We start from the raw sequence: 12,150 nt of genomic DNA on the forward strand, positions 1-12,150 counted from the left end.
TTTCTCTCTCAATTCAATTTCAATTCAAGGGGCTTTATTGGCATGGGAAACATATGTTAACATTGCCAAAGCAAGTGAAATAGATAATATACAAAAGTGAAATAAACAATAAAAATGAACAGTAAACATTACACTCACAGAAGTTCCAAAAGAATAAAGACATTACAAATGTCATATTATGTATATATACAGTGTTGTAGTGATGTGCAAATAGTGAAAGTACAAAAGGGAAAATAAATAAACATAAATATGGGTTGTATTTACAATGGTGTTTGTTCTTCACTGGTTGACCTTTTCTTGTGGCAACAGGTCACAAATCTTGCTGCTGTGATGGCACACTGTGGTATTTCACCCAGTAGATATGGGAGGTTATCAAAATTGAGTTTGTTTTCAAATTCTTTGTGTGTCTGTGTAATCTGAGGGAAATATGTGTCTCTAATATGGTCATACATTTGGCACAAGGTTAGGAAGTGCAGCTCAGTTTCCACCTCATTTTGTGGGCTGTGTGCACATAGCCTGTCTTCTCTTGAGAGCCAGGTCTGCCTACGGCGACCTTCCTCAATAGCAAGGCTATGCTCACTGAGTCTGTACATATTCAAAGCATTCCTTAAATTTTGGGTCAGTCACAGTGGTCAGGTATTCTGCCATTGTGTACTCTCTGTTTAGGGCCAAATAGCATTCTAGTTTGCTCCGTTTTTTTGTAAATTTTTTCCAATGTGTCATGTAATTATCTTTTTGTTTTCTCGTGATTTGGTTGGGTCTAATTGTGTTGCTGTCCTGGGGCTCTGTGGGGTGTGTTTATGTTTGTGAACAGAGCCCCAGGACCAGCTTGCTTAGGGGACTCTTCTCCAGGTTCATCTCTCTGTAGGTGATGGCTTTGTTATCCTCTCTAGGGTCGGCGGGACGAAATCGTCCCACCTACTCAACAGCCAGTTGAATCCCGTGGCGCGTTATTCAAATACCTTAGAAATGCTATTACTTCAATTTCTCAAACATATGACTATTTTACAGCATTTTAAAGACAAGACTCTCGTTAATCTAACCACACTGTCCGATTTCAAAAAGGCTTTACAACGAAAGCAAAACATTAGATTATGTCAGCAGAGTACCCAGCCAGAAATAATCAGACACCCATTTTTCAAGCTAGCATATAATGTCACATAAACCCAAACCACAGCTAAATGCAGCACTAACCTTTGATGATCTTCATCAGATGACAACCCTAGGACATTATGTTATACAATACATGCATGTTTTGTTCAATCAAGTTCATATTTATATCAAAAACCAGCTTTTTACATTAGCATGTGACGTTCAGAACTAGCATACCCCCCGCAAACTTCCGGTGAATTTACTAAATTACTCACGATAAACGTTCACAAAAAACATAACAATTATTTTAAGAATTATAGATACAGAACTCCTCTATGCACTCGCTATGTCCGATTTTAAAATAGCTTTTCGGTGAAAGCACATTTTGCAATATTCTCAGTAGATAGCCCGGTATCACAGGGCTAGCTATTTAGACACCCACCAAGTTTAGCACTCACCAAAATCAGATTTACTATAAGAAAAATGTTATTACCTTTGCTGTCTTCGTCAGAATGCACTCCCAGGACTTCTACTTCAATAACAAATGTTGGTTTGGTTCAAAATAATCCATAGTTATGTTCAAATATCCTCTGTTTTGTTCGTGCGTTCAAGACACTATCCGAATGGTAAAGAAGGGTGACGCGCACGACGCATTTCGTGACAAAAAAAGTATAAATATTCCATTACCGTACTTCGAAGCATGTCAACCGCTGTTTAAAATCAATTTTTATGCCATTTTTCTCGTAAAAAAGCGATAATATTCCGACCGGGAATATGTGTTTAGGTTCAAAGACGAAAGAAAATGAAAACATGGGGTCGACTCGTGCACGCGCCTCAGCCCATTGTCCTCTGATAGAGCACTTGCCAAAAGCGCTAATGTTTTTCAGCCAGTGGCTGGAATTACATCATTCAGCTTTTTCCCGCCTTCTGAGAGCCTATGGGAGCCGTAGGAAGTGTCACGTTACAGCAAAGATCCTCAGTCTTCAATAAACAGAGTCAAGAAGCTCAAGGAATGGTCAGAGAGGGCACTTCCTGTACAGAATCTTCTCAGGTTTTTGCCTGCCATATGAGTTCTGTTATACTCACAGACACCATTCAAACAGTTTTAGAAACTTTAGGGTGTTTTCTATCCAAATCAAACAATTATATGCATATTCTAGTTTCTGGGCAGTAGTAATAACCAGATTAAATCGGGTACGTTTTTTATCCGGCCGTGTAAATACTGCCCCCTACCCCCAACAGGTTATGGAAGGTTTTGGAATCACTTCCTTTTAGGTGGTTGTAAAATTTAACGGCTCTTTTCTGGATTTTCATCATTAGCCGGTATTGGCCTAATTCTGCTCTGCATACATTATTTGGTGTTTTACGTTGTACACAGAGGATATTTTAGCAGAATTCTGCATGCAGAGTCTCAATTTGGTGTTTGTCCCATTTTGTGAATTATTGGTTGGTGAGTGGGCAACCGTAAAGGGCAATGGGTTCTATAACTGATTCAAGTATTTTTAGCCAAATCCTAATTGGTATGTTGAATTTTATGTTCCTTTTGATGGGATAGAATGCCCTAATTGCCTTGTCTCTCAGATCATTCACAGCTCTGTGTAAGTTACCTGTGGTGCTGATGTCTCTCTATTTCTTTACTCTCTCTCTATCTCTCTCTCTCTCTACTCTCTCTTTCTTTCTTTACTCTCTCTATCTCTCTTTACTCTTTGTCTCTATCTCTCTTTACTCTCTCTCTTTCTATCTCCTCTATCTCTCTTTAATCTCTGTCTCTCTCTCTTTCTCTCTCTTTCTATCTCTCTTTACTCTCTCATCAGAGTTTCAATTATTTCATTTTCTCTCTACGTATTTGAGGACCTAGTTCAGAAGGTCAGTCGGGACTATGACGTGTTTTGAGGCCTGTTCTGTGTAACTATTGTTTGTCTAAACATTCTCCTTCCTTTTGTTTCAGAACACATTTACCCAGGTGCAGTTTGGACCAATGAGGTTATACGAAGATCATCTTGAGGTACAGATCCTATTGATACCTCTGTTGAATGCCCTGATCAGGCTGAGAACTGAGGTACAGTTCCTATTGATACCTCTGTTGAATGTCCTGATCAGACTGAGAACTGAGGTACAGTTCCTATTGATACCTCTGTTGAATGTCCTGATCAGACTGAGAACTGAGGTACAGATCCTATTGATACCTCTGTTGAATGCCCTGATCAGACTGATAACTGAGGTACAGATCCTATTGATACCTCTGTTGAATGCCCTGATCAGATTGGAAACTGTCAACTTTGTGCTTTTCCCCATAACAACAAGGCCTATAATCTCCCATTTGAAAATGATTGAGTGTCTTTAAGACAACAATCCCTCTTTCAAACATTCAAACAGAAGAAAAAAAACTGTTAATGGGCGCTTTGTGTGTGGCGTACCCTGGTGTTGTCTAGGCAACAGAGCCAAACATCAACCACTATGGACATACTATAATGAACAATGCACATTATATATGAGTGAGTGTGTGTGTGTGTGTGTGTGTGTGTGTGTGTGTGTGTGTGTGTGTGTGTGTGTGTGTGTGTATGCCTGTGTGTGTGTGTGTGTGTGTGTGTGTGTGTATTTGTGCGTGCGGGCATGCTTGCGCGTGCGTGTGTGTGTATGACTTCACCGCAAGGCCGACGTTCTCTGACCGATGGTCAATGGCTCATTATACCACATCTCTCAAACTCTGCTCTCTCCTTTGTCTAGTGTTAAACTATCCAGTAGTGAGGTGACGAGAGAGAGAGAGGAGGGAGAGAGAGGGGGCAGAGAGAGAGCGAGGGGGTGAGGGGGATAATATAGAGAGAGGGATGAAGGGAGGAGAGAGAGAGACCCAGCGAGAGAGGGGAGGGAGAAGGAATTTTTGTAACTTTCACTGTAGGTGTTTTTATTTCCTGGAGTCCTTATGTTTTAGTTTTCTTAGATTGTTCATTGTTCCAGAACACTCAATAACAAATACCCAGTAACCTCTCCTCTAAGTGTTCAGAGTAAATAATCTCTCCTCTAAGTGTTCAGAGTAAATAACCTTTCCTCTAAGTGTTCAGAGGAAGTAACCTCTCCTCTAAGTGTTCAGAGTAAATAACCTCTCCTATAAGTGTTCAGAGTAAATGAGCTCTCCTCTAAGTGTTCAGAGGAAGTAACCTCTCCTCTAAGTGTTGAGTAAATAACCTCTCCTCTACGTGTTCAGAAGTAACCTCTCCTCTAAGTGTTCAGAGTAAATAACCTCTCCTATAAGTGTTCAGAGTAAATTAGCTCTCCTCTAAGTGTTCAGAGGAAGTAACCTCTCCTCTAAGTGTTGAGTAAATAACCTCTCCTCTAAGTGTTTAGAGTAAATAACATCTCCTATAAGTGTTCAGAGTAAATTAGCTCTCTAAGTGTTCAGAGGAAGTAACCTCTACTCTAAGTGTTCAGAGTAAATTAGCTCTCCTCTAAGTGTTCAGAGGAAGTAACCTCTCCTCTAAGTGTTCAGAGTAAATAACAGCTCCTCTAAGTGTTCAGAGTAAATAACCTATCCTCTAAGTGTTCAGAGTAAGTAAACTCTCCTCTAAGTGTTCAGAGAAAGTAACTCCCCTCTAAGTTATCAGAATAAATAACCTATCCTCTAAGTGTTCAGAGTAAATAACCTATCCTCTAAGTGTTCAGACTAAGTAACATCTCCTCTAAGTGTTCAGAGTAAATAACCTCTCCTCTAAGTGTTGAGTAAATAACCTCTCCTCTACATGTTCAGAGTAAATAATCTCTCCTCTAAGTGTTCAGAGTAAATAACCTCTCCTCTAAGTGTTGAATAAATAACCTCTCCTCTAAATGTTCAGAGCACCAATTTGTAAGTCGCACTGGATAAGAGCATCTGCTAAATTACGTAAATGTAATGTGTTCAGAGTAAATTAGCTCTCCTCTAAGTGTTCAGAGTAAATAACCTCTCCTCCAAGTGTTCAGAGTAAGTAACCTCTCCTCTAAGTGTTCAGAGTAAGTAACCTTTCCTCTAAGTGTTCAGAGGAAGTAAACTCTCCTCCAAGTGTTCAGAGTAAGTAACCTCTCCTCTAAGTGTTCAGAGTAAGTAACCTCTCCTCCAAGTGTTCAGAGTAAATAACCTATCCTCCAAGTGTTCAGAGTAAGTAACCTCTCCTCTAAGTGTTCAGAGTAAGTAACCTCTCCTCCAAGTGTTCAGAGTAAGACGTGTGTCGTGTTCACAACTAACTAAGTGTGCGTCCCAAATGGCTCCCTATTACCTGCAGTATATACTGTATATAAGGAATAGGGTGCTTTTTGGGACCCAGACGTTGCTGAAGCAGGTTGATTTGATCCATCCCATACTATTGACTCACACTATTTGCGATAGTTTATACTATAGAGACCCTTTGTCAGCACAGACACAATAAACCATGTAATATGTTTAGCCTTAGTGTGTGAGACGTGTCTTTGTTGACCTGGTTAGAGGAGGTGCTTGCTAGCAGAGTAGAACACCTGGTTAGGGGAGGTGCTGGCTAGCAGAGTAGAACACCTGGTTAGGGGAGGTGCTGGCTAGCAGAGTAGAACACCTGGTTAGGGGAGGTGCTGGCTAGCAGAGTAGAACACCTGGTTAGGGGAGGTGCTGGCTAGCAGAGTAGAACACCTGGTTAGGGGAGGTGCTGGCTAGCAGAGTAGAACACCTGGTTAGGGGAGGTGCTGGCTAGCAGAGTAGAACACCTGGTTAGGAGAGGTGCTGGCTAGCAGAGTAGAACACCTGGTTAGGGGAGGTGCTGGCTAGCAGAGTAGAACACCTGGTTAGGGGAGGTGCTGGCTAGCGATGTAGAACACCTGGTTAGGGGAGGTGCTGGCTAGCGGTGTAGAACACCTGGTTAGGGGAGGTGCTGGCTAGCAGAGTAGAACACCTGGTTAGGGGAGGTGCTGGCTAGCAGAGTAGAACACCTGTTTAGGGGAGGTGCTGGCTAGCAGAGTAGAACACCTGGTTAGGGGAGGTGCTGGCTAGCGATGTAGAACACCTGGTTAGGGGAGGTGCTGGCTAGCAGAGTAGAACACCTGGTTAGGGGAGGTGCTGGCTAGCGGTGTAGAACACCTGGTTAGGGGAGGTGCTGGCTAGCGGTGTAGAACACCTGGTTAGGGGAGGTGCTGGCTAGCAGAGTAGGACACCTGGTTAGGGGAGGTGCTGGCTAGCAGAGTTGAACACCTGGTTAGGGGAGGTGCTGGCTAGCGGTGTAGAACACTTCCTAGAAAAGGAGAGTCTCACACTGTTGAATCTACCAGAAGGAGAAGATATTTCTAGTTTGGAGTAGAAGTCCTCTTTCTCTTACTCACTCTCTCTCCCCTTCTTTCCCTCTCGATGTCACTCTCCCTCACTCTCTCTCCCCTTCTTTCCCTCTCGATGTCTCTCTCTCCCTCACTCTCTCTCCCCTTCTTTCCCTCTCGATGTCTCTTTCCCTCACTCTCTCTCCCCTTCTTTCCCTCTCGATGTCTCTTTCCCTCACTCTCTCTCCCCTTCTTTCCCTCTCGATGTCTCTCTCTCCCTCACTCTCTCTCCCCTTCTTTCCCTCTCGATGTCTCTCTCCCTCACTCTCTCTCCCCTTCTTTCCCTCTCGATGTCTCTCTCTCTCTCACTCTCTCTCCCCTTCTATCCCTCTCGATGTCTCTCTCTCTCTCCTCTCTCTCCCCTTCTATCCCTCTCAATGTCTCTCTCACTCTCTCTCCCCTTCTATCCCTCTCGATGTCTCTCTCCTCACTCTCTCTCCCCTTCTTTCCCTCTCGATGTCTCTCTCTCCCTCACTCTCTCTCCCCTTCTTTCCCTCTCGATGTCTCTCTCTCTCTCACTCTCTCTCCCCTTCTATCCCTCTCAATGTCTCTCTCTCTCTCTCTCTCTCTCCCCTTCTTTCCCTCTCGATGTCTCTCTCCCTCACTCTCTCTCCCCTTCTATCCCTCTCAATGTCTCTCTCACTCTCTCTCCCCTTCTTTCCCTCTCGATGTCTCTCTCTCCCTCACTCTCTCTCCCCTTCTTTCCCTCTCTATGTCTCTCTCCCTCACTCTCTCTCCCCTTCTTTCCCTCTCGATGTCTCTTTCCCTCACTCTCTCTCCCCTTCTTTCCCTCTCGATGTCTCTCTCTCTCACTCTCTCTCCCCTTCTTTCCCTCTCGATGTCTCTCTCCCTCACTCTCTCTCCCCTTCTTTCCCTCTCGATGTCCTCCTCCCTCACTCTCTCTCCCCTTCTTTCCCTCTCGATGTCACTCTCTCTCCCTCACTCTCTCTCCCCTTCTTTCCCTCTCGATGTCTCTCTCTCTCACTCTCTCTCCCCTTCTTTCCCTCTCTATGTCTCTCTCCCTCACTCTCTCTCCCCTTCTTTCCCTCTCGATGTCTCTCTCTCTCTCACTCTCTCTCCCCTTCTATCCCTCTCAATGTCTCTCTCTCTCTCTCTCTCTCCCCTTCTTTCCCTCTCGATGTCTCTCTCCCTCACTCTCTCTCCCCTTCTTTCCCTCTCGATGTCTCTTTCCCTCACTCTCTCTACCCTTCTTTCCCTCTCGATGTCTCTCTCTCTCACTCACTCTCTCTCCCCTTCTATCCCTCTCGATGTCTCTTTCCCTCACTCTCTCTCCCCTTCTATCCCTCTCGATGTCACTCTCTCTCCCTCACTCTCTCTCCCCTTCTTTCCCTCTCGATGTCTCTCTCTCTCTCTCACTCTCACTCTCTCTTAAAACAGAATTCAACAATATTAAAACATTTATTGAACTTTGTAGGAAATCAGCTAAATGTATTGACCGTATTAGAAAACTCATTAATTTGATCAAGTAAATTATAAGACATGAGCAAAATGCATCAGTGATTCGTATTTCCATACAACTTTCTGATATGGCACAGGAATGCCCGTGTGTGTGTGTGTGTGTGTGTGTGTGTGTGTGTGTGTGTGTGTGTGCGTGTGCGTGTGCATGCGTGCGTGCGTGCAGAAGTCATTTTCAGGGGGGTCTCAGGGAGGATTTTAGCAGTACTTACGGTCTGACTGGTCTGTGGTAAAAACACAGGGCTGTGCCAGATCCAGTGAGCTACTACAGGAAGTCTGAATCACAGAGGAGGGCACGTCTAACTGTTTTCCTGTTGTTTTCCAGCATTAGGTACATTTCTGTCACTGCTACAGGTGCAACATTATAGTCCCTGTCATTCAATTACACAATATTTTTTACATTTTTGAGAATGAGTTGTTTAGACCAACACAAAACAACAATGACGTAAGACAGAAAGAAGTGTTGTTATCCAACCAACAACAGCCTTCGTCAGTTGTCTACGTGTGAAAGTTTCCAGCCTGCTGTATGGACAGGACAAGGAGTAGATTTCACATGATTGCCTTCTGAATAGGTTTGTTTGCAGGTTATCTTGTGTTGTGTGTTAAGATTTCACATCTATCTGAATAGGTTTGTTTGCAGGTTATCTTGTGTTGTGTGGTAAGATTTCCCATCTATCTGAATAGATTTGTTTGCAGGTTATCTTGTGTTGTGTGGTAAGATTTCCCATCTATCTGAATAGGTTTGTTTGCAGGTTATCTTGTGTTGTGTGGTAAGATTTCACATCTATCTGAATAGGTTTGTTTGCAGGTTATCTTGTGTTGTGTGGTAAGATTTCACATCTATCTGAATAGGTTTGTTTGCAGGTTGTGTTGTGTGGTAAGATTTCACATCTATCTGAATAGGTTTGTTTGCATAGTACTGTATCAGTATGTTGTAGAGTAAGGCTTGAAATAAAGCTTGAAATGAAATGTATGAAATGTATGCATTCACTACTGTAAGTCGCTCTGGATAAGAGCGTCTGCTAAATGACTAAAATGTAAATGTAAAATGTAATGTTTCCCATGAATGGGTGTGTTTGCAAACATCTTAAGTTAGACACAGTAAGACAATTTTTCACTCTTATCTGAATGGGTGTGTTTGTAAGCCCAATAAGTAGCTTACCCACCACTATCTACACTAGCCATCTATCTGAATGGGTGTGTTAGCAGTAGCTAAGTAGCTTAGCCTTATATACAGTTAGGCTAGTCTATGTGTTAGCAGTAGCTTAACCTTATCTACAGTTAGGCTAGTGGGTGTGTTAGCAGTAGGTACAGTAAGTAGCTAGCCCACCCCTATCTACAGTGAATAAGTAGCTTTCCCATCACTATCCGAATGGGTTTATTTGCAGAATAGTAGCTTTCCCACCCCGTCTACTGTGAACGGGTGTTAGCAGAATAGCTTAAGTCATAGTAAGAAGGTTTCCCATGTCTGAATAGATGTGTTAGCAGTAATTAACTTTCCTACCGCTGTCTGTCTGTCTGTCTGTCTGTCTGTCTGTCTGTCTGTCTGTCTGTCTGTCTGTCTGTCTGTCTGTCTGTCTGTCTGTCTGTCTGTCTGTCTGTCTGTCTGTCTGTCTGTCTGTCTGTCTGTCTGTCTGTCTGTCTGTCTGTCTGTCTGTCTGTCGGCAGCCTACCTGAGAGAACCTGGCCTGGGCCCACATAACATAACCTATATCTAATCCTCCTGTCTGCCTGCATGGCTCTGCAGGAATGTTGACTTTTCTAGCAACATGCCAATGTGGAATTGTCATCTAATTCCAGACAGCATTCCTACCTCCATAGCTGCCTCCATCGCTCTGCGATGATGCATCTACTACTTGGGATATGTATGCTGCCTGTATTGACAAGGGGTGTGGAGATAAGTGGATTATGGTTTGTGTTAGCGCTAAACTAGGCTAGCAGGACCTACAGTAAGTGGATATTATTTGTGTTGCTAGGCTAGCAGGACCTACATGGAATGTAGTTTGTGTTAGCGGCGCTCTGCTAGGCAAGGCTAGGCTATCTGGACCTAAGTTGAATATGTTTTGTGTTAGGCTAAACTACATGGTTTGTGTTAGGCTAAGCTAGGCTAGCTGGACCTAAGCGGAATGTGATTTGTGTTAGCCTAGGCTAGGCTACGTAGCTGGACCTTGGTGGAATATGGTTTGTGTTAGGCTAGTTTAAGCTAGGCTAGCTAGACCTAAGTAGAAAATGATTTGTGTTAGCGCTGGGCTAGGTAAGGCCAGAGAGGAAGAGGCTGAAGCGAGAGGGTTTACTCAATGAGAGTGTCGAATTTGGTCAACAAAAAATGTAATTGCTAATTTGCAACGTAAGGCTTATTTGACCTAATAGATGTTACGTAATGGTTTGGTTGTTACGAATGCACTGATATAAGTGGACGCATGTGGGATTTCACAAACTTTGAAAAAAACAACTCTGTATCGGAGTTGTGCTTGCTGTTCACACGCGTATCCAACCTCTCATTGGCTAGAATGGTTCCACCTGATTTTGCCTCCTTCCGCTTGCCTTCCATCTTTGAAGACATGTATTTCCATTGTTAGAGCGGTCACTCGGCTATCTTGTCAATATAATAGATCATCTTTGGTAAAGCTAGGCAAACTGGGCCTTTTTAAATGGAATATGGTTCAAATAAATATTATGTTAGGCTAGCTAGCTTGCTGGGCCTTCTTGGAGCCCAGAGGAGCCCTGGTAAGAGTAGGATGCATTTTCCCCACTAATGATTAAGGTTAGGGTTAGCTGAAGCTGATCTTAGATCTGTGCGTAGGGGAAACTTCACCCCTGTGCGCTCTGATATGGCCTGATTTGGTCTGAGACGAGACTGGATGAGGTAAAGGATTAGTGTGACTAAAGCCAGACAATTCATCTGGATGAATCAGTAAATCCGCCATCCCAACTACGCACTCACCAGTGTTCATTTTGCCACTCTTTTTTAGATTTAATCTAGTCTTATTTACCCAGTCAGATATAGAGGAGTTATTAACCCAGTCAGATATAGAGGAGTTATTTACCCAGTCAGATGTAGAGGAGTTATTTACCCAGTCAGATATAGAGGAGTTATTTACCCAGTCAGATATAGTGTAGTGGCAAGAGGAGTTATTTACCCAGTCAGATATAGAGGAGTTATTTACCCAGTCAGATATAGAGGAGTTATTTACCCAGTCAGATATAGTGTAGTGGCAAGAGGAGTTATTTACCCAGTCAGATATAGAGGAGTTATTTACCCAGTCAGATATAGAGGAGTTATTTACCCAGTCAGATGTAGAGGAGTTATTTACCCAGTCAGATATAGTGTAGTGGCAAGAGGAGTTATTTACCCAGTCAGATATAGAGGAGTTATTTACCCAGTCAGATATAGAGGAGTTATTTACACAGTCAGATGTAGAGGAGTTATTTACCCAGTCAGATATAGAGGAGTTATTTACCCAGTCTGATATAGAGGAGTTATTTACCCAGTCAGATATAGAGGAGTTATTTACCCAGTCAGATATAGAGGAGTTATTAACCCAGTCAGATATAGAGGAGTTATTGACCCAGTCAGATATATAGGAGTTATTTACCCAGTCAGATATAGAGGAGTTATTTACCCAGTCAGATATAGAGGAGTTATTAACCCAGTCAGATATAGAGGAGTTATTTACCCAGTCAGATGTAGAGGAGTTATTAACCCAGTCAGAAATAGAGGAGTTATTTACCCAGTCAGATATAGAGGAGTTATTTACCCAGTCAGATATAGAGGAGTTATTTACCCAGTCAGATATAGAGAAGTTATTTACCCAGTCAGATATAGTGTAGTGGTAAGAGGAGTTATTTACATAGTCAGATATAGAGGAGTTATTTACTCAGTCAGATATAGAGGAGTTATTAACCCAGTCAGATATAGAGGAGTTATTTACCCAGTCAGATATAGAGGAGTTATTTACCCAGTCAGATATAGAGGAGTTATTTACCCAGTCAGATATAGAGGAGTTATTTACCCAGTCAGATATAGAGGAGTTATTTACCCAGTCAGATGTAGAGGAGTTATTTACCCAGTCAGATATAGAGGAGTTATTTACCCAGTCAGATATAGTGTAGTGGCAAGAGGAGTTATTTACCCAGTCAGATATAGAGGAGTTATTTACCCAGTCAGATATAGAAGAGTTATTTACCCAGTCAGATATAGTGTAGTGGCAAGAGGAGTTATTTACCCAGTCAGATATAGAGGAGTTATTTACCCAGTCAGATATAGAGGAGTTATTT

At 42.7% G+C, this 12,150-nt stretch overlaps 1 protein-coding gene across 1 annotated transcript in view; it reads left to right on the forward strand.

Moving 5' to 3' along the window:
- Positions 1–12,150, forward strand: part of LOC106591626 (high affinity cAMP-specific and IBMX-insensitive 3',5'-cyclic phosphodiesterase 8A) — a 238,099-nt gene that overhangs the window by 125,584 nt on the left and 100,365 nt on the right. The window contains 1 exon segment of the mRNA XM_045708820.1: positions 3,041–3,097. Coding sequence (XP_045564776.1) covers positions 3,041–3,097 — 57 coding nt within the window.

This window comes from Salmo salar, chromosome ssa26 (genome assembly GCF_905237065.1).
Source record: "Salmo salar chromosome ssa26, Ssal_v3.1, whole genome shotgun sequence".
In the NCBI taxonomy this organism is placed as follows: domain Eukaryota; kingdom Metazoa; phylum Chordata; class Actinopteri; order Salmoniformes; family Salmonidae; genus Salmo; species Salmo salar.